Genomic DNA, 25,725 nt, shown 5'->3' on the forward strand with positions numbered 1-25,725 from the left:
ATGCCCATGAGCGAGAAGAGAGGTGGGCAGTCACCCGGACATGGCCGTGTGTGAGTCACATCTGGCAGAGGCAAAAATGAGATCATAAAAGAGCAAGGATAGCAGATTGTTAGACGTTAAAACGGCAAATAGGTTACAAACCTTGACGAGTTATAATGAATGCAAAACTCTAATGTGGGTCAAGCCATCATGAAACCCAGCAGAAGCCGATTATTTGAGGCGGGGTGGAGGGGCCAAGAATTGGAATTATCCTGTATAGTATTCCAAAGGCCTGCTAATTTCAGAGGAAGAAAAGTGTGATGTTAAAAGAACTGTAAGGCTTACCGGGTAGCAAGATAGGATATTGACATTTTAAACAGAGTAGAAGGGTGCAGTTTTTACAAATACTAAACTGTTAAAATATGCGTTCGCTGACTCTGCCACTGATTTGCCGGGTTATGTGTGTGTTCCTGCGTGCATATACATGCGAGGGAGAGACTTCTTCAGGTAAAGTGACAAAACTAAAATACGTGATTGGAAAAGTGGGAGAATACAAGGCTCCTTAGTAAATGAAAGGCCGAGATTGAATGACATCACTTTTTTGCTCCAGAGGCTAGAAAGGACCACTGGGAGACAAGAGCGGCCTGAGCCCAGCTGTTCGATGTAACCACAGCCACTTACCCGCCGCCGCCCTGTGCCTACCCACACCGAGCAGAACGCGAGCAGAACACAGCCTCGTCTCAGGACATTCCATCCCATGGATTATTTGATGACGTCCCTGTCTCTTACCCTCTACCAGGGTACAATTTTCTAAAAGCAGAGAAAATCCTTCCCAAGAAAATAAACACTCCAAAACAACTGTCCCATTCTCTTACCTATTTGGATTACATAATGACTATGAAGTCAAGACATTTTTACTGACACGCCAGAAAAGAACTTTCAGCTCATAAGCTGAACTGCCTTTTCTCCACAGTCCAAGGCCCTAAAATCAAAGCAAACAAAACAAAACAAAAAACCAACTCCCTAAAAAGCAGCCCCCAGTGCCCACTTGGATAGAATGAAAAATTCCACTGCCTCAACTCTGCTCCCAATGGAAACTCAGATCAAAGTATTTTAAGTTTGAGGGGACATGTTAAGTCCTGTATCCTACATTCTTCAACAATAACAACAACAATGCATATCCTAATGTCCAAAACTGCCCTTCATAGAAAGAGATCCCTGGGTATTTTTCTTGGCTCCTTTGAGGGTAGTTTAGACAAGCGTACATCTTAACTTTTTTGTTCAATGGGTTATAAAATGGAGTTACCAATAGTTGGTAACTGGCATTATGTACCAGCCACCAAGTAAAGCAGTGAACACCCTCTCGACCCACCCCTACACCAGGAGAAAAACCACTGGCCCCAGCTGACTGAAATCCCACAGAGCACAACACTAATTACGGTACCTATACTTTTCCGGTTGAGGCAGCAATAAAAATGCTGAGGGTTCCTTTTATAGCCTGCTCTTACTTGTTCGTCTGGATCAATGTAGAAATAGCAGCAATTTGCTCTTTGTAATTCCTCTCCAAGAATAAAAAGGGCCAGGATGTTCCTGGAATGCCTCCTCACTCACAAATTAGAAGTGTATGTCCTGTGATCACTGTACTTTGCTCATTCAGTCTATGTGAGGATTAAATGAGATAATGCATGCAAAGTGCTGAGTAAGAGTCTGGCACAGAATAAACTCAATAAATAATGTTAGCAATTGTAAAAAAAACTATACATATACATATATATATATATATATATATATATATATATATAGAGAGAGAGAGAGAGAGAGAGAGAGAGAGAGAGAGAGACTGCCCCTAATACTCATCAATGTACTTGAAATAGGGAAGATTGAAATGTAAGGCAACAGTTCCACAGCACACTGAGGTGTCCTTGCTGTCCTCTGGTTTTCTCATAGTTACTTGCTAGCAATAATGCAGAACTTTCCACAGTTCCACAGGTACTCATGTCCCACTACGGCGTCCAACTCTCAATAACTGCAGAGTGTTTGAAACAATGAGAACAGAAGTGCGCAAGATGTTGAACAAATCCCACAAAGCCCTTTGGCACTGGCCGTGTGGAAGTTCTGTCAGAGAAGCCAAATATCCCACACCAAACAACTGTTTTCAGTGGAGAAGAAGAGTAAGGAATGCACAGAACCTGACCATCTTGATGAAAAGGTTAACCCCTGATCATAGGCCAGACCCTAAAAGTATAGGCTCTTCAACTTTTAGTCTACAAATGAATTCTTCCTAAGGACACTTGGCGATCTTTCGTGTTTGGCTCTGCTGTTTGAATACACAGGCACAAAACCATTCCTCAAGAGCTTCATGAAAATATGTAAGCAGGCTTTGCTATAACTTATAAGCACAAATTATATGCTTCTGTCTTAGCATAATTCACTTGGGACACACACAATACGCTAGGCTCACCTTCCCAGTGTTACACCATTATACGTAGCTATGCAGGAAAAGGTTTTTAAGGTGGCAAATGAATAATGTCCGGACACCAAAAGATGGTACACTTGCAACAGTCATGAGCCTATGTGGCAAAAAAATAAATGATGAATGGCCATAAAACTTTATTCTGTATTATGCCTATTCGACCCGTAAGACTAGGCTATATCAGTCCTTGTAGTTTCTAAACCATGTTTTTAGAGATACAAAGGGCATTAGTGTTATGCCTGTTCAACCTGTAAAAGGGCCACTTGGCAAGTCTAGGAGTTTCTACCGTGCTTTCCAAAACGCAAAGGGCAAATATGACCCATAGCTTCAGAGAAGGGCAAGGAAGGCCTGACTTCGTGCTGACTATCTGGCTTATTCCATTTGACATAAGTTTTTATGGCAACCCTCATGAAAGTATAAGTTTTCTGCGATTCAAAATAATATAAGCGCAACTTGTAAAAGTCAGGGTTTTTTTTTTTATTTAATACATTCTAATCAAATAGTAACAGCAGTAAATAAACACTTTGAAAAACAGGCAGGTATCCCCTTATATCTGGAAGAAAATTAAGTCAAAGTTTTCTACATGGTAGAAGGGAGACAACTGCTGATGTCTATAGTTAGACAATTCAAGGACAACTTGGAAATTTCTAAAGCCATTTCCAAAAAAATCCATGGCAACAGGTTGGGACACAGATACTTCAAAGGGTAAAATGTCTATATCTACATGGTTTTATTAACCTGGATGGGGTTGCACCTGTATAGCATGACATTCTTGTCTTTAGCCTTAATGGAAAAGATGAAGTCTTTTCCGTTTGCACCAGTTTGAAATATTTCTGAAGTAAGGCTCTCTTAAAATGGATTACTACAGTACGCGTTCACATGAAAGAGTTCATACATGTAGTAAAAAGACAAATACAGGATTTCATGGTCATTTTTTTTTTGGTTGACTTGGTTAATTGCATAAAATGAAGGATAAATACTCACAAGCATATCCGATCAACAAAACCCCTAGGAACATCAGAATGCAAAATATAACATGTCCAAAATAGACTCGGATCACCAGGCATATAAAGTGGAAGCTAAGCCTGTCAGGTTCCTTCCCCTTCTTCAGTTCTCCGCCATGGAGTCCTTTCTCCCTTTCTCTACTACTGGTGCCTGGACCTTCAACCAAAGAGAAAGGAACCTCAGAAAGGCAAGGCATTCTGATCAAAAGCTTACTTCGGCCTTTACTTGGGACATTTAATTTTTAACTTAAAAGGATCAGCTGGTCTTAGCCTTAGGCAGGGAAGCATTTCTCAGGTGAACATATTGGAGGGAACTTGACCTAGCTACCTAGTCACACATGTAGTTTAGATTGATCCAGCTGTTCTCAGAATTCCGTGTAGTTATCCAGAGCAGTCACTCAAGTTTTGGTTCTCTTTTACATAGCTGCATTCGGAGATACTCTACATGAGGCATGTTTAGAAAAAGAGAAACACTTATACCTGGAATTTATATTCTTCCAAGTAATCTTTTAGTCTTGTTGGCAAAGGCAGGCCCCAGATGGCACCGGTGCGTTTGTTAATGGTGAGCCTGCAGAGATGCTGCAGAGGCGGTGCTGACGTGTAGAGCGGTCTGGTCAGATAAAGGTGGACAGTGCCGTTCCGGGGGGCTTCTGGGCCCGCCCGCTTATCCTTGCACATCTGAACATAGTAGTCGATCAGGTGAACCACACTGTCAAACTGTTTAAGCTTGGACTTGACACATATGATAGAGTCCAATCTGAATTTCCCATCTTGATATTCGATTCGCAGATTAGTTGGTCCAGCTGATGTTTTAACAGATATTGTTAGTAGGTAGTCTGAATGCGAACTATCTCTAATCAAGAAAGTTCCTTCTGGTGCCTCTTTTAATTTCTCTTTGGCTTCATTAACAGTCATACTTCCCCAGTACCAACCTGGGGTTTTGTTCAAAAAGAAAAAGAAAAGAGGGTAAAATTGTTATTATAAAGTTTCAAACGGGGCAAGTACTTGACAACATTTTTTTTTCCTAGCTCTAAAAAGAAGTGTGTGAAAGTTTACCAGAGGCTACCATAAATACTTTTGGTAGAAATTTAATGAAAATGTGGGTCCATGTTATTTTATGAACACAAAGTGTGAGCCAGTTTGTTTTTTTAAGTAATCCTCTGGAGCTGTTCTTTAAGTTATCTAGATTTTCTCTGAATGAAACAAAAGAATATTTGCAACATGACACACTGGCTGACAAAGCATGATGCTTCCAGCACCACTCAAGTGAAATAAAAGATTTAAAGTAATTTAGAAATAAATCATAAGTTAAAAATAAAAGCTCTGCCCTTAAAAAGTGGAAAACTGAACTCTACGAATTCCAAGAGAGAAAAACAGAAGCACCGTTTTTGGATGGTTGGTGTCGCCCTGGTCTCCCCAAATCTGTCCATGACCGCATCTCTGTTCCAAGCCCTAGAAAGCACTGCTATTTACTTGTTTTAAAAACTCAGTTCTAGGTACAACAGCTTCTGGTGGCTGCTTCAATTACAACTTCCAATCAACTTATCAATCATTGAGAAATGAGGGAAACCCCAAATGATAATTAGCATTTCAAGTTTGTAATCTCTTGTACTTTGCCCTAATTCAAACCCAATTCCAACTGTCTGTGGGTCTCCCCAGCAATCCCCATATGATCTGCCTGCACCATCTCCGGGCCAGCTCCGTTTGCAAAAAATGACTTAGAGGCACTCTGCATTTAAGAAGTTTTAACAGTGCTCCCCCCTCAAAAAAATTGCTCGGATTCCCGCATCTGCCGGTCCCTCCAGCTGATGGGAAAGCACAGGCCCGCAGGAAAAGAGCACCACCGCGAGGAGGAAAGAGTCCCCTCTTCCTAACGCTACCAAAACTTCAACTTTGCCCCAAACGTAAGCTTTTAGGATCCGGAGATGTTGTAAGCCTGAAAGGTTTGCCAGAATTATTATTTTCCCCCCACTCCTTTCTCCTTTCAGGTGCTACAGCGAGCCGCGCACAGCGCAGGACAGGTCTTGAAAGACCCCCCGAAGGCCGCGCTCGGCGACTCCTCGTCCTCGGACCTGGCCGCCAAGATTCCCGGCAGCGGCGGATGCTCCGCCCGGGAGCCGGATGCGGCAGAAGCTGCGGGCAGCGCTGCGCCCACTCGCCGCCCTGCAGCCGCGGGAAGGAAGGCGCCAGGAGCTTTCTCCAGCTCGGGTCGGTCCGAGTGCCGACCCCAGCCGTGGAGCAGCGCGGCAAACAGTTCAAGGTTCCAGCGCCCTCGGGGGCATTTTCCAAGGAGCCCTTCCCGCGCCCTCCTTCAGGCCCCAGTCTCTCCAGAACCGCTTTCCTTTCGCATTCCCAAGAACCCACCTCTCCGCGGTCCCCTGCTCTGAGGCGGGGACGGGAAGGAGGGGACGTTTCTCCATCTCATTCTTCGCTTTCCCAGCTTGTCCCCACCTCCCAGCTGCGCTCCCCGCCAGCAGAGCCCCCAGCCGTGTCTTTGGGGGGGGGCGCCCCCTCTCGCACGCGTGGCTGCCGATCGGCTCCCTACCTGTTTGACTGAGCTCCCGCAAGGCCTTCGCCAGACGCGCCGCCTCCGGGGACGGCTCCTCCGCGGACCCCGCGGTCCCCCACTGGCTCCGCGTCCCTTCCGCGCCATTCCCGGAGGGCTCGGCGCACCGCAGGGTCATGGGCAAAGGGTCACCACGGCAAACACAGGTGGCCGCCCGCGCAGGGGTCAGAGAAGGGCACGCGTCCTTCCTGGAAGTCAGTGGGAACCCCAAAACACGTCCCTGCGGAGTATCCAAAATGGTGGTGGAGGGGGAGGGGGTGGGGAGCTGCTGGTTCTTCCTCCCCAGGTCCTGGTGGACAGATGGCAAAGTCCCCCGCAGGCGCGGTCACCCACAGTTTGCCTGCAAAGAGAAAGAGTGGGTTGGGTCAGTCGGACCTGGACCCCTGGCTGGGGTGTGGGTGGGTAGACAGCGACGTGGAAAATCCCGGGGACTCCTCCGCGTCTACGCTCCTGCACCATTTAACCCCAAGCATCCAGGCCCAGCTCGAGAGACAGAAGGATTGAGAGAGCCGGAATCCGAGACGCCAGAGTTGAAGAGAGGGGGGGCGGGGGGGGGGGAGGGAGACAGGATGAGGGTGGGGAACCGGGTGTCTTCCCGCCCAGGGCAGCTCGCGGAAATCGCAGGCAAGCCCAATGGAAGAGCAAAGAGTCACCTGCAGGCACAGTGGTAAAATGTGCCCGAGTCAAGGGCACGTGGAAAAACTGTTTAAAGGCAAAAACAGGAGAGCTCTCAAAATTGCACTCTATCTCACACTCCGCACAGCCCGGAGAGCCCCAGGAGAAAGTGCGGGCACGAACCCGGTTCCCCGCCCTATGGCGCCGCGGGGCTCCTGGGGTCGGAGCCACCCGCCTGGGGCGCCGAGCGCGCGAGTAGCCGCATCCCCAGCCCGCAGGCGGCCTAGCTCTCCTCCCTCCTCTTCGGGCAAGGTTGGGGGGCGCCGCCCGGGTCGTGGCGGCCGCTCCCCGAGCCCGGCTGCTGCTGCCGATGTAGCCGCCGCGGGCGCTGTCGAGGAATCGACCCGAGCGCGCAGCCTCCGCGGGGGTTCGGAGCCCGGGCCCGGGCCGGGGCAGAGCCGGCGGCACCGAGAGCCGCTGGACCTGCAAGGCAACCAAAGCTGAGCCCTTACCTCGGCCTCGGCCGCCGTCTCAGCACCCGGCAGCCTCCCCAGCGGACCTGGGGCAGAGAAGCTGGGAGGGACCCCAGAAAGGAGGGGTATCCGCCGAGTTTTCCCTGTTGACTTTTAATTTGGGAACGAGATGCCTGGGGATGCGACGAGACCTTCAGCGGCGGCCGGAGTTGTCAGCGCCGCGGGCAAACACTAGCCCCGGGGATCATCGCCTGGAACCCACGGGCTCCGACACCCGCTGCTGGGCTCGCACCCCCCTCTCCCTCCCCGGGCAGCTGCAGGGTTTCCCTCCGGCTGCGACCAAGGAGGTGGGAAGGACAGAGGGAGGAGTAAGGAGCCAGGGCGGGAGGCAGGAGGGTGGGGAGGAGCGGGAGATCAGGTTATTACGATTATTAATTTGGATGGCAGTTTAGAAGAAAAAAAAGCTCTGGAGACTTCCCGACGCCGGGAAGGAAACGGAGAAAGCCGGCAGCAGTGCCCGGCAGCGGGGCAGAACCGCGGCTCGGACTCCCTTCCCCAGGCGGCTCTAAACTGCGGACGCCAAGGCCGCCCGGCGCTCGCGGCGGTGCCCCGGTGCCCTCCCCAGCCACCCCGCTGAAGCGGAGCCTTCAGGCTCCCGGGACCAGTACCTGCCGCCAGCCCCCGCCCGAGCTCCTCCGCTGTCTTGACTGCGGGCACAGAGGATCCTGAGACGCGGCGCCGGGAGCCCGGGTGCGCACTGTCCGCGGCCCGCGCTGCGCCAGTGGCGGCGGGCGAGGAGGCTCATGCTTCAGGGGAAGCCCAAGGCCCGCGAGCCGCGGCGGCGGCGAGACTTGGCAAGAGTTAAACGTCTGTCCCCGGAGCGGCGTGTGCGCGCGACTCCCCAGCCCCACGCACCTCCCGGGCTCCCCACCTCCCGCCTCCGTCCACGCTCCGCGCGCCCCGCCCGCCTGCAGCGGAGGCCGCTTTCCAGGAACTTTCCAGGAATTCGCCCCACGTGACCGCGGCCCCGGCTACAGCTTCAAAAAGGCGAGAGCGCTACTGCGCAGGCTTCGGGGAGGCGGGCTCTGGGCGCTCGGAAGCGGGGCGGCGCGGTGCGGCTGCCCGGGAACCCGCCCTCCCCTGACCCTCACACTCCGGGTGGTTCGGGGACGCGCAAAACACCCCGGCCACCATCGCCCCCGTTTTGGCGACCAAACCCTGTCCCCCAGCCGTGCCAGGGGTGAGCCGGGGTCGAGCGAATAACAGACATCCTCGCCCCTCGGCGGGGATTTCTCTTTCCTATCCCCTCTGCCCCTTCACCCGACCCTGCAGGCCGTGTATTTTGTGAGCAGCGCACCAGAGAGACCAGGGGAGGGGTGTCCCCAAAAAGGCCCCTCCCGGCAAGACTCTTGAATGGGGTGGGGGAGGCCCCTTTCGAGCCCAGCGCCGGGTGCCCACGCCCAACAGCCGGAGGGAGCGGGCCGGAGGCGGTGCCCTCGGCTCAGGTCCTAGAAGGCATCCAGCGGCTCCTTAGGCGGCGCTGGCGGCTCTCAGTTCCCTCCCCCGGGCGGTCTCTGGCACCTGCCTGGCCGGGTTCCTCCCCTCCGGTCCGCTCCACAGTCTCCTTCTTGCAACCGGGCGGCCCCAGCTCACCTGAGCGGACGGTCGCGCGGGTGGGGGGTGGGGGGAGGCTCTCTTACGCGCGCGCCTGGGTGGTGCTGGGCGACGAGCCTCGGTTCCTGCAGTCCGCAGAGCGCGTGTCTCTGCGATTTCCTGCAGGGCTGGCGCCCAGGGGCCGGGAATTCAGAAAGATCCCGTCACCTTCTCCTACCCGGTTGGAGGTCACCTGGCCTCAGTTGAAACTCATCTCCTTGCCAGCACGCCCGCCGCCGAAATGTGGCCTACTTTTTTAAAACCATTAACATTCACGGGAAAACCGGATCCAAAATTTCGATAACCATTTTTCTGTGAAATACCATTCTATTGCATCACTGCTCAAAAGCTTGAAAGGTCAATGGTCACTTTTAGTTGAGGCGGTGGCTATGGGGAAGTTGGGCGAGGAGGGAGGAGGTGTGGGGAGGCGCGGCTCCCAAACCTTGCCTGGTGCTCCCTCTGCCGGCTCTGGGAGGAAGTATAAACCCGCTCCCGCCTTCCCCTCGGGAGTCTGGGCGGTAGTTTTCTCGTTGTTGTGTTGTTGTTGTTGTTGTTGTTTACTGCTTTTGAGTAAATAGCTACGCAAATGATTGGCAGGTGAGCCCGTGAAGGGTGAGGCATTTCCCAGCTAACAAAGGCCTTTCTCCAAGATGGAGTTGTGTGCATGGAATCATGTTTTGGTTTTTTATAGAGTCTTTGATGTGGAGGGTAGAGCTAATTGAACCCTAATTAAAATCCTCTATAAAGTAACTGAAGACTCGCACTGGTCGGGGTCGTTTACCGTTTTTAGACCCTCAGCCTTTTCTATAAAATTAAGGGACTGGACTCCAGTTCCGGTGAGGGACGGATGAATGCACAAATCAGGTTCCATGTAGAGGTCGTGTGCAGTCTGAGACCCAGAACCTTTCAAAACCACTGCATCTGTCACGGTTCACCATGTTCTAAGTTATTCCATATGGCTTCGTCTTCCTTGGTAGAGAATCCCAGAGGTAGCGTGTGCTCTCTTCTGTAGTTTAAATTAAAAGATAAATTTTTAAATGTTTAAAGATAAAATAAATTTCTATTTGTCAATTGAAATGAATCTGCCAACAACCCTTCTTAATGGGCTTTCCTGTTGCCTCTTAACACATGCTTTTCCCTCTTTTGCTGTTCCATCTTCCTGGAGTGCCCTTCCCCCAGACTCATCATTCAGGTCCCAGCTCATCTTCACCTACAGGGAGAGTCATTGTCCACAAAAGTCCCAACCACAAAAGTCCCAATAAGCACAATACCAGCTGTAGGAGCACCAAACTGTACCAAAGTAGGATATTTTATTTTTGTTTCTGAAATGTTTCTCAGCACTTTGGTGGCCTTCTAATCTGCCTCTTAGGAAAAATGCTTATGACATCATGTTAAGCAAAAAAAAAGGTGAAATTGTATCCATTTCAAGCTTTTACAACATTATAAGATTCTGTTTGCATGTGAGCAAAAACAGAAGGGAATGTGGAGAAATTAAAGCAGCTATTTTTAGGGTGGCAGGATAGGGGTGAATTTTCAAATATGATTTTTCTTAATACTGTTCTAGTGTTTTTTATACAGTCATCATTTCCCCAAAATTGCAAATAGGCCAGTGTCTTCAGTTACTCTAAGGGAATAGAGTATAGTTTGCAGAGCTTATAACTCCAGTCCCGATGGACCTCTCTCCTGAACTCCGGACCTGCCACTCTCATCACTTTTGAATGTCGAATAGGCATCTCTGGTGTAACATGTCCCCAACTGAGTCCTGATAACCCCATAAAACAACACCCCTTTAAAAAAAACAAAACCCATTCCTCCTTCAATCTTCCATATCTCTGAAAATGTCAGTTCCAGTCTTCAGTTGCTCAGGTCAAAAACCTTAGTCATCCTTGATTGCTCTTCGTCACACACCCCACATCCCACCTGTTACCCAATCCTTTGACTCTTGACTTCACAATAAACCCAGATTTGAAGCACTTGCTACATCACCACCCACCAGTCCAAGCCACCCCATTTCTGCCTGACTTACTGCTGCAGCCTCCCTCCTGGCATCCTTGTTTCCCTTACATCTGTGTACTCCTGACAGAGCAGGAAGAGTGATCCTGTTTAAACTAAGTCATTTCACGTCCCTCCTCTGCTCCAACCCAAATGGCTACATCACATCAGAGTGAAAGACAAAATCCAAAGAACCACTGGAGAATCCTACAAAGATCCGGTCCCATTTGCCTCTGATCTCACCTCTTCCTGCTGTGTTCCTGGATCACTCTGTGCAAGTCACATTGGACTCCTTGCTATTTCTAAAACAGGCTGCTTTTTCTCCTTCCTCGGGGCCTTCATCTATGCTGTTTCCCTACCTATCATGTTCTTCCTGTCAGATATCTGCATGGTTTACTTCCTCAGATTTTTACTCAGTGTCACCTTCTTCGTGGGACCTTGCCTGGTCACTCTATTCAGAATCGACCCTCCCACAAACACTTGTCTCTCTCCCCTGGTGTAGTTTTCCCCTTAACACTGATCACTATCTAACCTAGTTTATGTTTTATTTATTAGTCTGATTTCCTGTCTTTCTCCCCCACTAGAATGTAAGCTTCATGAGGACATGCATTTGCCTTTGTATTGTTCACAGATGTATCTTAGAACCTTGAATAGTTCCCAGCATTTGGTAGGCAATCCACCTAATCGTTGAATGAGTGAAAGGATGGATGAATGTTTTAGCAGCATAGCTTTAAAGTTAAACTGTCTGGGCATGAATCCTTACTCTGCCACTGCTTGCTACATATTGATCTTTGGCAAATTAGCCTCTTACAGAGACAATAATGAAAATTACCTTTATAGTGTTGTTGTGAAAATTAAATGAGATAATCTATGAGAAATGCTGTGGTACTCAGCAAATAATAAAGATGAACTGTCATTTCAACTATCATCCTTTTACTCTCAGTGAGTTTGGATTTTTTTTCTCCCTGTAAGTAGGATTATCGCGTACTTGTCTATATGAAGCTCAACAGTCACCCTCCTGAGACTGCCTGGGAACCTCCTGTTGTTCATTCCCTGGAGCTCATGTTCAGGTTTAAATCTGTAGGGTTAAAAAGTGATGTCATTTGTTTCTAGATGTTCAGAAACATATCTGTTCTGTTCAGTGGGGTAGGAGGTGCATGCTGCTATGGTGAACTCATTCTGCTTGAGGGAAGGGGGAGTGATTTTCACAACACTGGGGCGTTTCTTCTGTTGCCTGCACTGAGAAATTGCCAAGCCTGGAAAATCCCCTCCATGTGCCAAACCCGAGCTGGACATCCTTGGTTTTGCAATGCAGATGTTCTAATACTGGAATTGACAAGTACTCCACACAGCTTTTGCCAAGTTGCAGAAAAAGTTTTTCAGTTTTTATTTTGAGGATGGGGGAGCTATAAGATGATCCTTGACTGTTGCGTCTGAAGCACTTGTGGGGAGAAGGTATGCTTCTAAGTGGCCACCATCACTTCCTTTTATTTATTTATTTATTTATTTATTTATTTATTTATTTAAATTTTCGAGGAAGGGAGAGGGAGAGAAAGATAGAAACATCAATGATGAGAGAGAATCATTGATCAGCTGCCTCCTACATGCCCCCTACTGGGGATTGAGCCCGCAACCCAGGCACATGCCCTGACGGGGAATCAAACTGTGACCTCCTGGTTCACAGACTGACACTCAACCACTGAGCCACACTGGCTGGGCAATATCACTTCCTTTTACATTTTGCAATTTCATCACTACCACCACTACACACACACACACACACACACACACACACACACACACACACACATGCATACCATTCTCAGACTCCCAGTGATTCTAGTATCTACTCTTCTGGGGAGCATGTGATCCAGACTAGCCAGAACGAATACCCCATTCCCCTGGACACAGGGGTCTGTCCAGTATCAAAGCCCAAGAAAATTTCTTAGGGTTTGATGTATGCGCTGCAAGAGAAGCAATCCCTTCCCTTCTGAGATGATGAGTAGTAATGATCATATAACCAACTCTTCTACCAGTTGAAGAATGCCCGTCAAAAAATGAAGGCAAGAGGAAAAAAGCAGAAGTTCTAATGAGGGGTTGCAGGGATAATTCGGGAGCACTTGAATCCAACATACCTGAAGCTGTTCTACCCTTAGGCTTCTCAGATACGGGAGACAATGAGTTTATTTTTCCCCAGCCTGGTCTGATTTGGATTTCTATGCCTTGCAATCAAAGACACTCTCATGAGGTGAAGTGGGTTGGATGTAGAGGGACCCATGGGAAGGAAGTGGACTGGAAAATTGAGAAGACGAAGAAGAGAGATATCTTTTACTTAATGAGCATCACTTACTTTTCCTCTGGTGCTTCTCAGTACCAATTCCCTTTTATAATGTCCTTCTTACTCCATCCCCATAATGGAGGACACTCACAGTGGACAAAGGAGGAGGAAGAGGAGCTGATGCCACTGGCTTCTGTGCTCTGGGTTAGGGTTGCGGGAGGAGCCAGACAGATGGCTTTCCCCTAGACCAGTGGTCGGCAAACTCGTTAGTCAACAGAGCCAAATATCAACGTACAATGACTGAAATTTCTTTTGAGAGTCAAATTTTTTAAACTTAAACTATATAGGTAGGTCCATTGTTATTAATTGTTATTAACTTAATTAGGGTACTCCCAAGGCTTAGGAAGAGCCACACTCAAGGGGCCAAAGAGCCGCATGTGGCTCGTGAGCCGCAGTTTGCCGACCACGGCCCTAGACTTTTGGGACCCAGGAACATGGGAGATGGTCATGCCCTTTGTCTTTCCTCCCACCGACTTTGAGGGAAATCATATTCTAGGACAGTGGCTGTTAATGTTAAGTCACAGATCTCTCAGAAATTCTGGTAAAATCTATAGACCAGAGCTCACAAACCACCTGCCTATGGGTCATATGTGACTCCTCACCCCCACCCCAGAGTGCTTTGGTTATTATGCCTGGATTCTAAAAATCTGGAGATTTCACCACCAAGGAGATCCTAAGATCTCTCAACACTGGGTCCCATCCCTCAAGGATGTGATCAGCTGAAGCAGAGTGGTGGCTGCTGCTTTGGACGGTGCATTCACCACAGCCCTCACCATCCTCTGTGGTCTCCCCAACACTGAGCACTACTAGCCATTTGTTGTCACTCTTGCATTGTTGTTTTTCCTATGGCAGAGAAGTCTCTACCAGAACCGAGGAAATAAAAGATACACCCAAAAGACTGAATATTTCAAGACAAATGAAAAGAAGTTATTTCTCTGTGGAAGTGGAGCATTTTTAATAGGCAGGTGCGGCCGAGTGCTCCCACCTGACCTATGTCACTTTTTTATGCTCTGGCCCTGCAGGCTGCATCTAAGACTTCTCTACAGAAGATTGTTCTGGAGGCACAGACTCAGGGCTAATTGGCAACCTGAAGCCTGACTCTGAATTCCCAGGGGCGTGTTGACCTCAGATGAGGTCCGAAAGGTGGGTGGTTTCCATTAACGCACTGAGAGAGGAAGGTCTGCCGGCAGCATTGTACGGGACTCTCTTTTCAGAACTGGTCTATCTAGATAGGGATGGGGAACCTGTTTTCTGTCAAGGGCCATTTGGATATGCATAACATCATTCCCAGGCCATACAAAATTATCAAATTAGCCTGCTATATTTAGTCAAACATTTAATTAACTCACCCCTAATATGATGGCTGGAATGGCTTCTCTTTGGTAAGGCATGTGACGTTAGCTGGTACTGATGATGATACTGCTCGCAACTGCTTTTCCAGGTTTGCTTCGGTCAGTCTGGAGCACAGTAGTCTCTTTGCAATGATAAGTTTTAAAAAGAATGGCTCGCAGCAGTAAGGTGTTCAGAACACAGATACATATTTCAATGCATGTCTCCTCAGAGTGGGAAATCCATCATTGCTTATGTAACGTTTATAAAACTCAAGCAATGGGAGTTGTTGTACCTAGCTTTCAGCTCATCATTGCTTTGCAGTTGAATGATTTCGTGTTGTAAGTTATTAGGCACATCAGCTGGTTCCACATTGAACGATGTAGCAAAGATGTTCAATCCCACTTATTTACTTTTCACATCCTTGAATCTTTCCTTAAATGCCTGGTAGTTTCGGACATTTACCAGCACATTCAACTGCCATAGAAGGCTTTTGTCCTTCCAGTGCAGGGTGGGGGGTGGACGGGTGGGGTGGCGGGGCGGGGGGTGGGGATGCACCAAGTTATTCATTTTGAATTGCACTTTCCACAGCTTTAATTTAGCTTTAAATGACTTCACATTTGAAAGCAGGAGCTGAGAAGCTGGTTGGGACCCGGCAACTTGACATTCAGCTCTGAGAGGTACTTGATAATGTCCACGTGAATGCTAGATCACACAGCTACCTGCTATCACTGAGTTCCCTGGCAGGTTTTCCCTTCATCTCCATGAACTGCTTGACTTTATCCCATCTCATGAGCATGTTCCCATGACTCAGCCATTACACTTCACACTGATAAATGAGATCACCATACTCAGACTCAAGATCATTCAGTAACTCCTTAAACAGGTGGCTGTTGAACCCTCTGCTTTTGACAAAATTTATGCATGACACTACTGTTGACATCACATTGTTGAGCCGCAATGACAGTGCACAAAGACTTTCTTGGTGTATGGTGCAGTGGCACATAATTAAATTACTTGAATCAAAACTGAGATGATTCAGTTCTTTCTTGACAAATGCAATTAACCCTTTTTGCGAGCCAATCATGGCTGGAGTGCTGTCTGTAGTAAGGCCACTTCACTTTTCACATGTTAGCTCAAATTTTTTCATTGGTAAAACAAGTCTCTCAAACAAATCCTCTCCTCTTATAGTGTCATGCGTGGCTTCCAGTGACAGCAGCTCCTCTCGCATGTCAAACTCTGTGGTTATCCCACGAATGAAAACAGCCAGTTGGGCAGTATTTGTTATATCCGTTGTCTCATCACAAGCCAGAGAGAAAAATTGGAACTCTCCTACAGAATCCTTCGGTGTTTTTTCAGTATCTTGTGCTAAGTCAGTAATCTAATCTGAGATGGTTCTCTGAGACAAACTAGCACTCTGAACAATTTTACTTTGTCTGGTGCTAATAGCTCAGCAGCAGCCACCATGCATTCTTTCACAAACTCTCCATCTATGTGAGGCCTCAGCTGCTTTGCGATTAGCTTGCTCACTACATAACACGTCTGAATAAGGTTGTCTCTGTCACAACAAGGCCTAGTGAAAGCGGCTTGTTGTGATTCCAACCTCTGCTGAAGAGCACTGGTTTTATCCAGATGCATTTGGCCTCCCAATTCATTAAGTTTAGCATGTTTTGAGCTGTAGTGATGCTCCAGATTGGCTTTTTTCATTACTGCTAACACATCGCCACAAACTAGGCACACAGGTTTGCCTTTGACTTCAAGAAAAAAAATAATCTTTTGTCCATTTCTCTTGGAAAGATCAACACTCTGCATCAAGTTTTCTTTTCTTTGTAGTCACCATTTGTAGGATGTCACACCATTTAAGTTTTAATAACTATCCAGTGTGTTTGTCACCAGCAATGCAATTATTTTGCTTTGATTGCTGTTCTAATCCTGCATCTTAAGTTTGGAATCTAGCCAACAATCATATAATTGACTCTTGAGGTTTCTTTCTGTGTACTGTAATTTCCTTAATCTTTATCTGAGATTCAGTTTTTTGTGAGGATTGTTGATTATGGATGTATAGAGAAGGGTTGGATTAGAGTTATCATCTGTGTCAAAAAAAAGTCAACAACATCGTTGTCAATCATTTGAGGCAAGGTCATCAATTTTCCAAGGGTTCATCTCATCACATCTCCTTTCATCATCACCAGGTTGCTGCAGTTTCGCCACAGTGTGTTCATACTTTTGCAATGTATATACTCCCAGCCTGTCTGACACTGACTGTCTTCTGAGTTTATTACCACCAAACCAGCACTGCACGAAATACTAAAGGGACACTGTAAGAAGAAATAGAGAGAGAAATAGAGAGATAGTGAGGAAAACAGGCATAAAGAATGAGAATGGCACACTAGCTGATTTCACTCAGTGGATAGAGTGTCAGCCCACAGACTGAAAGGTCCTGGGTTTGACACAGGTCAAGGACATGCACCTTAGTTTCACGCTTATTCCCAAGTCCTGGGCGGGAGGTGTGCTGGAGGCAACCAATCAATGTGACTCTCTCACATCAATGTTTCTCTCTCTCCCTCCCTTCATCTCTCTAAAAATCAATGGAAAAATATCATTGGGTGAGGATTAACAACAACAACAAAAGAATAAAAATGGCAACAAATAAGTAACCATCAACAAGAACATTAAATGTAAATGACTTAAATGTGCCAATCAAAAGACTTAGTATAGCTGAATGGAAAAGAAAACATGACCCATATATATGCTGTCTACAAGAGACCCACCTCAAAACGAAAGACACACACAGGATGATAATGAAGGGATGGAAAACATTTTTTCATGCAAATGGAAATGAAAAAGGGCAGGGGTAGCAATACTCATATCTGACAAAATAGACTTCAAAATGAAAGCTATAATAAGAGACAATGAGGACACTTCATAATACTGAAGGGATTGATACAATAAGATGATATAACCCTGATAAACATATATTCCCCCATATAGTAGAGGAATTTAAACACCACCGGATAGATATTTTAGACAAAAAAATTAACAAGGAAACAATGACCCTAAATGACACACTAGATAAAATGAATTTAATTGGTATTTACAGAATATTTTACCCCAAGCTTCAAAATATATATTCTTCTCAAGTGCACAAGGAATATTCTCAAAAATAGACCACATGTTAGGACACAAACTAAGTTTCTATAAATTCAAGAAGATTGAAACCATATTAAGCATCTTCTCAGCTCACAATGGTATGAAACTAGAGATCAACTACAATAAAAACACCTCAAAGCATTCAAACACATGAGGCTAAATAGCCTGTTATTAAACAATGAATGGGCTACCAGTGAGATCAAAGAAATAAAAAACTTCCTGGAAACAAATGAAAATGAACACACAAACACCCAAAATCTATGGAACACAACAAAAGCAATCCTGAGAAGGAAGTTCATAGCACTACAAACCTACCACAAAAAATAAGAAAATTCTAAAAAACTAACCCTACAACTTAAAGAATTAGAAAGAGAACAACAGGAAAAACCCAGACTAAGTAGAAGGAAGGAAACAATAAAGATTAGAGCAACAATAAATGACACAGAAACTAAAAAAAAAAAAAAAAAAAAATACAAAAGATCAATGAAACCAAGAGCTGGTTTGTTGAAAAGATAAATAAGATTGATGAACCTTTAGCTATACAATCAAGAAACAAAGAGAGAGGACCCAAATAAATAGAATCAGAAGTGAAAGCAGTGAAGTAAAAACTGACACCACAGAAATACAAAGGATTGCAAGAAAATACTTTGAACAACTATATGCCAAGAAGTGGATGAAATGGACAAATTCCTAGAAAAATACAACCTTCCAAAACTGAATCAGGAAGAATCAGAAAACCTGAATAGGCTGATAACAATTGATGAAATTAAAGCAGTAATACAAAAAACTCCCAGAAAAAAAAAATTTAAAAAGCCCTGCCCTGAAGGGCTTCACAGGGAAGTTTTATCAAATATTCAAAGAACTAACACCTATCCTCCTCAAACTATTCCAAAGAATCAAGAGGAAGAAACACTTCCAAGCTCTTTCTATGGAGCCAGCATTATGCTAATTCCAAAACCAGATAAAGACACTACAAAAAAGAGAATTATAGGCTAATACCCCTGATGAACATAGATGCTAAAATCCTCAACAACATAATAGCAAATCGGATCTGGCAATATATTTAAAAGATCATACACGATGACCAAATGAGATTTATTCCAGGGATGCAAGGCTCATACAATACAAGCAAATCAATAAACGTGATACATCACATAAATAAACTGAAAGACAAAAATCACATGATTATATCCATAGATGCAGAAAAAGCATTTGACAAAATCCAACACTCATTTTTTTTTAATATGTTTTTATTGATATCAGAGAGGAAGGAAGAGGGAGAGAGAGATAGAAACATCAATGATGAGAGAGAATCATCAATCAGCTGCCTCCTGCACACCCCCTAGTGGGGATTGAGCCCACAACCCACGCATGTGACCTCACCAGGAATCAAACCTTGACCTCCTGGCTCATGGGTGGATGTTCAACTACTGAACCACACTGGCTGGACCCAACACACATATTTGATAAAAACTCTCAGCCAAGTACAGATCGAAGGATCATACCTCAACATAATAAAGGCCATATATGACAACCTACAGGCAACATCATAATCAATGGGCAAAAACTAAAATCATTTCCCCTAAAAACAGGAACAAGACAGGGACATCTGCTTTTACCATTTTTATTCAACACTACTAGCCCTGAGCATGAATCTATGCGCGGTAGGTCGCTGCTACCCTCCTGTAGCTCTCCACCCACTGCCCCGCTCTCCTACAGCTCTCTGCCTTCTGCCCCGCCTTCCTGTAGCTCTCGCCCACTGCCTCACCCTTCTGTAACTCCCCCCATCCCCCCTCACAGCTTATTACCCTGCCCTCTCCTGTAGCTCTCCGCCTCCCGCTTGCTTGCTGCCCTGCCCCTTCCTGTAGCTCTCTGCCACCCGCTTGTAGCCAATAGGTCGCTGCTGCCCTCCTATAGCTCTCCACCCACTGCTCTGCCCTCCTGTAGCTCCCCCTGCCCCCCTCCCCCCTTGCACCCCTCATAGCTTGCTGCCCTGCCCCCTCCTGTAGCTCTCCGCAGCCTGCTTGTACCTTGCTGGCCCATCCTCCTGCTGATCCGTGATCTGGTCATGAAGCACTTCGTCCTTACTCCTCAGGGCGTAATGGCTAATTAGCATATTCCTCTCTTATTATATAGGAAGTAACAGTAATGGAGGACCTAGCCACAGTGTTCAGACAAGAAAAAAAAAAAAGACATCCAAATTGGAAAGAAGAATTTAAAACTCATTATTCGCAGATGACATGATATTGTACATAGAAATCCCTAAAGACTCCACCAAAAAACTACTAGATTTAATAAATGAATTTGGCAATGTAGCAGGATACAAAATTAACACCCAGAAACTGATGACACTTTTATACACCATTAATGAACTCTCAGAAAGAGAAGCTTAAAAAACAATCCCGTTTACCATTGCAACAACAAAAAATTGATACTTAGGAATAAACTTAACAAAAGAGGTAAAAGACCTGTATTCGGAAAACTACAGAACATAGAAAAAAGACATAGAAGAAGATATAAACAAGTGGAAGAATATACTGTGTTCATAGATTGGTAGAATTAACATCATGAAAATGTCCATACTACCCAAAAAAAGCTATAGATTCAATGCAATCCCTATTAAAATACCAATGGCATATTTCACAGATTTAGAACAAACACTCCAAAAATTTATATAGGACCAAAAAAGACCCTGAATAGCCCCAGCTTTCTTGGGAAAGAACAAAGTTGGAGGGATCACAATACTGGATATCAAGCTCTACTACAAAGCCAAAGTAATCAAAAAAGCCTGGTACTGGCACAATGTTGGTAAGCATGAGACTTGGTTGGAAAGTTTGTGAGGAGGACATTCTGAGAAAAGGGAAGTGTGTGGAAGGCCGCCTGCCCTGTTTATCAGAATTCTGACTTAGGGGAGTGTCGAAAGCGGCACCCCTAATTATTCCTTGACCTTTCCAAACAAGTCTGTGCATGTGCAGACCCCCAGGTGTTTACTGGAATCCTTATGCTTAATCCCTGGATACCTTTGCCTAGAGGACAGTGTAAACACATGTGTCCTCCCAAGATTACTCAGCCTAATGATTGTATCTAAAGATAAAAATTCTAATAAAGGCCTAATGAGGCAGGCAATCAAGGCTGCCTGGCTGCTATCAGTCAGGTTGTCCCTTAGCCTTCTCTTTCACAGTGAAACTGTGTTGGAGTAATCTGTTCATCTGTCATTCAGGGGTTGCTGGTCAGCACCGGCAGCCCAAGAATAGACATAAAGACCAATGGAACAGACCAGAGACCCCGGGAAATCGACCCAAGCCATTATGCTCAATTAATATTTGACAAAGGAGGCAAGAGCATACAATGGAGTCAAGACAGTCTCTTCAATAAGTGGTGTTGGGAAAATTGGTCAGGTAGATGCAAAAAAAAATGAAACTAAACCACCAACTTACACCATACACAAGAATAAACTCAAAATGAATAAAAGACTTAAATGTAAGTTGTAACACCATAAAAATCATAGAAGAAAACATAGGCAGCATATAAGAAATCTCACATTGCAGAATTTCACTGATACAACACCTAGGGCAAGAGAAACAAAGGAAAAAATAAACAAATGGGATCACATGAAAATAAAAAGCTTCTGCACAGCAAAAAAACCATCAACAAAATGAAAAGGGATCCCACTGTATGGGAGAACATATTTGTCAATGATACATCTGATAACGGGTTAATTTCTTTTTTTTTTTTTTTTTCAGTCTTCATTCCCAGGCTCTGAGCCCCCTTACAGCTGTATAGATCCCCTAATCTGATCAAGCTCTTCCTAGTCCTAACTGATTCTCCTGCTAGGGCTCAGCTGAGGTGCTCGTGGCATTTGATGAAGAGGCCAGAGATGTTAAAAGTCCTTCCATTCATGGACAATTTCTGTACTATAAGAATTACCTCATGTAAATGGCCAATAGTTTATTTATTGAGAAACAGTAAATTTTCATAACTATCCCCTAAAACTCCTCTCTTTCATCAGCAACAACTTCTCTATCCCCAACCTCATCTCTGACTCTTCATTTAAACTACTTGCTCTAAGAGAAACTTGGCTAGTGACTCACTGAATGACTCTTCTCGAGTGAAAGCTGTCATAGCTCCTAAACCCAAGCTCCTTAGTTTCAATCTCACCCAGATGTCAGTCATTCTATGCTGCCCATTATCAAAATCTATGACCTGTAAACTTCAATGGAAAGAAACTGCCCTTTAAGAAGCTAGGTACATTTATTTGCAGAAGAAAGTCCACCTACACATATGGTCACCTCTCAGGTTGTGGGATTTGAGAAAGTCTTATTACATAGAAATTTGCACTGGTAGTGTAACCAGGCAGCAGCCTTATTGGAAGGGCTTTCCACCCCTTCTCCCACATCTAGCTTATTTAAAACTTTCTGATTTCCCTCTGAGCCTGTGTTGTCATCTTCCTCGTGCAATTGAGCATGACTTGTATCTCCTGAGGAAGCTTTCAGGTGCTGCTCTGTTCTGTTGCCACTACCTCTTGCCATTGAATTGCTTTAGCCTATGAGACCTACTTCCTGGGGAAAGTTTCTCCCACATACTCCTTTTTTTTTTCCAACTGAAAAATAACCATTCAGTAGAATGCCATTTGAAGCTTCTACAGATGCCTCTGAAGTTCATGACCCCTGGTGCCTAGTGTGAAGCAAAATGTTTCCTATTTGGCCCTAAAAAAAGTCTCAAATAAGTATTATCTTCTCCTGATCTCCGATTCTAGTGTTTCTCCACATGCTGCACATGTAGTCATTGCCAGGACCCCACCATCAGATGCTTTGGTTAAACTGGTGTGAGGTGAGGCCCAGACCTCATTACTTATTCATTCCCTCAGCGATTCTAACGTGCAACCACCACTGAAAACCACTGTCAGACTTTTATGTTGAATTTGTAACAGTTCCATCTTCCTCACTAGTTTTTCTAGTCCTTCCATAAGTGAGGCCAATTCTGTTTGTTGATTTTTGAGAGCATTCGCTCCTGTTTCCCTTTGCATTCTGGTGAATACGTTGTTGTTGTTTTTCTAATATAGTACTTTAGGTTTCATCTTGTGGACACTCATCTTCTGAAAGTTATGTAATCAGTGAGTTCTCTGCATTATGTCATGTAATTTTTATCCATCATCACTTTGGAGTCAGATAATTCCACTCAGGCATATTCTCCCATCCAACCAGGGTCTAACTAAACTCAAACTATTCTTATCCTAACAGGCTGCTGGCAGATAAACCTTGTCATTACTATGCCTTTCCTTAGAGTCCATAATTTTCAGGAGTGTTTCACAGGGTACAGCCAATACCTGCATAGTCACCTGCCATAACTATTTTCTTGAAACTTGCCTGGATAGTCTTTGAGAATTTTACATTGATCCTTCAAGTTACCTTCTCCCAAATCTATAGCCATATAATACAGCAATCTCTCTGAGTTTAACATATAACTACTTTTACGTGGAACAGAGTCTAAAGCATGTATGCAGACTTAAGAGGCCACCTTACATTAATCATCCCAGTCTGCTCTTCATAGTAATCCTATTCTTCTGTTGATATTCTCTGGGATGAAATCATAGTTTCTCATCAGTAAAAACTCAAATCTACATATTGCCTGACTTTTCAAGGCCCCTCATTTAGAGGGCATAATTTTTATCCTTCTTTTTCACTTTATACTGGATTTTAATATCCAATTTTCCCTTCTTTTCTGTCTCTTCAATCTTTGAGAATCACAGGAGTGTCCTATCAGCACAATTTTGCCGGGGTCCAGCCCCAGCAGGTCCAGGGGTCCCCAAAGGTGTGGACGGAGTCGGCGAAGAAGGAATGACACGGAGACAGCGTTCAGTTGATCAGCAGCCTAGCCAGGATCTCTAGCCAGGATCTCCAGCCAAGTTCTGGTCTGGATCTCCAGCGAAGTTCTGGTTCAGGATCTCCAGCCAGGTTCTGTGTCCAGTTGTCTTGCTAGGTTCTCCAGCCAGGTTCTCCAGGTTCTCCAGCCAGGTTCTGTAGCCATGTTCCCTCGCTAGGTTCTCCAGCCAGGTTCTGTCCAGGATCTTTTGCCATGTTCTCTCCAGCGAAGTTCTTCTGTCTCTAGGTTCTGTGTAGGTTCTGTCTTCTAAGTTCTGTCTAATTTCTAAAATATATAAAGAACTCATACAACTTAAAGGAAGAAAAATAATCCAATTAAAAATGGGCAGAGAACTTAAATAGACACTTCTCCAAACAGAACATACAAAAGGCCAAGAGACATATGAGAAAATGCTCAATGTCATTAATCATTAGAGAGATGCAAATTAAAACTACAGTGAGGTACCACCTCACACCTGCCAGAATGGCTACCATCAATAAATCAACAAACAACAAATACTGGTGAGGATGTGGAAAAAAGGGAACCCTATTACACTGGGGGTGGACATGCAGACTGGGGTAAACACTATGGAAAACAGTATGGAATTCATCAAAAAATTAAAAATGGATCTACTATTTGACCCAGTGATCCCACTTCTAGGAATATATCCTAAGAATCCTGAAACATCAATCAGAAAGAATGCATGCATCCCTATGTTCATAGCAGTGCTATTTACAATAGCTAAGATCTGGAAACAGCCCAAATGCCCATCAATAGATGAGTGGATAAAAAGGATATGGTACATATACACCATGGAATACTATGCAGCTGTATAAAAGAAGGATATCTTACCCTTCATGACAACATAGAGGGACCTGGAGAGTTTTATGCTAAGTGAAATAAGGCAGGCAAAGAAAGACAAATATCGTATGATCTCACTTATATGAGGAATATAATGAACAAAATAAACTGACAAACAAAATAGAGCCAAACATGGAAACATGCAACAGACTGATGATTCTTAGAGGAAGAGGGGGAGCAGGAAGAGATTAACCAAAGAATTTATACACATATATGCATAACCCATGGACACAGACAATAGTGCAATTAAGGTCTGGGTAGGAGATGGGAGTGGTGGGGAGGGGTTCAATGGAGAAGGGGAAGGGGACATCTATAAAACTTTCCACAATACATATACATATTTTTTAAAAAATAAAATAAAAATAAAATTTTTGAATGAATGAATGCATCTACAAGAGAGGAACCTGAAACACTTTTACGACCTTCTTTCTGGCCTGCATCCCTTTAACTCTCATCTTCCCTTGCCTGGTTGTGCTTCTAAGCATAATCTATGGCTTAGCCTTCAGACTCTGGTCTGTCTACTACCAAGAGGAGCTTGGCTCTCTTGGAGCTTCTCCTTAATCTTCATGAGCCTGGCCTCACAACAATAGTATCTAGTAGACAGCATGTGAGAGACTCGCCTACTCAACAAACATTCACGAGTACTTAAAATGTACCAGGCCTGTAGACAAGTATAACTCAGCCCAATCCTAAGGAGATCTCAGTCTAGTGAAAGAGACACCACCAGCAAAGCATTCTAACAAAGCGTAAAAATTCATGGAGGTGTGCACAGAGTGGTTTTGCAGACTGCTGGAAAGCACTACAACCATCTTGGAAAACCCAGAAAGGCTTCATGGAAGAAGAGGACTTGAAGCGCCTTAGCTTCTCTGGATTCTTGTTTTCTCATGAAAAATTTTGATTCAATGAGCTGTTATGTTTCCTTGTTCAAATCATCTTCTAAGCTCTGTTCCATGACCTTGCAAAGAGCAATTGATGATGTTATTAGACCTAAGCCCGGAGAGCTTCTAGGTATGTTTGATTTTCCAGAGAAGTTCACAGAGTTCACGGCCTGGTGTGATGATGTGGTAAGCAGAGCAGGCAGAAGAAATATCTATTAGTAAATAAAAAACATCACTCTTGGCTTAGTCATAGAATTCTGAGAACCAACAGCACCCAGTGAACCAACCTGGAGATTGGCAATCATGGGTGAGACTAACTTTATCTACAGGCATGTGACAGAGCTCTAGAAGGCAAACTTTATTCTTTTAAAATATATTTTTATTGATTTCCAGAGGGAGGGAGAGGGAGAGAGAGAAAGAAACATCAATGATGAGAGAGAATCATCGACTGGCTGCCTCCTGCACACCCCCTACTGGGGATTGAGCCCGCAACCCGGGCATGTGCCCCTGGCTGGAATCGAGCTGGGGACCCTTCAGTCTGAAGGCCAATGC

General features: G+C 45.1%; 2 protein-coding genes across 4 annotated transcripts in view; both read right to left on the reverse strand.

Moving 5' to 3' along the window:
• Positions 1-2,909: 2,909 nt before the first annotated feature.
• SOCS2 (suppressor of cytokine signaling 2) lies at positions 2,910-15,209 on the reverse strand. Of its 3 annotated transcripts, none has more exons than XM_081083737.1 (3): positions 14,443-15,209; positions 6,002-6,362; positions 2,910-4,388 (listed from the first exon to the last, which is right to left on the reverse strand). In XM_081083737.1, exons 2-3 carry the CDS (start codon positions 6,138-6,140, stop codon positions 3,931-3,933), a joined length of 597 nt encoding a protein of 198 aa, XP_080939863.1. In that variant the 5' UTR covers positions 6,141-6,362; positions 14,443-15,209; the 3' UTR covers positions 2,910-3,930. The 3 variants fall into 3 exon arrangements, with proteins under 3 accessions (XP_080939863.1, XP_080939861.1, XP_080939862.1); XM_081083735.1 differs by lacking the exon at positions 14,443-15,209 and adding an exon at positions 7,779-8,052; XM_081083736.1 differs by lacking the exon at positions 14,443-15,209 and adding an exon at positions 7,150-7,415.
• Positions 15,210-15,805: 596 nt separating this feature from the next.
• Positions 15,806-25,725, reverse strand: part of MRPL42 (mitochondrial ribosomal protein L42) — a 136,346-nt gene continuing 126,426 nt past the window's right edge. The window contains exon 7 of the mRNA XM_081083749.1: positions 15,806-16,740. Within this exon, the coding sequence (XP_080939875.1) occupies positions 16,582-16,740 (159 nt within the window). The 3' untranslated portion in view covers positions 15,806-16,581. The remainder of the gene's footprint in view (positions 16,741-25,725) is intronic.

The sequence above is a fragment of the Myotis nattereri genome, assembly GCF_964212035.1.
Source record: "Myotis nattereri genome assembly, chromosome: 2".
Classification (NCBI taxonomy): domain Eukaryota; kingdom Metazoa; phylum Chordata; class Mammalia; order Chiroptera; family Vespertilionidae; genus Myotis; species Myotis nattereri.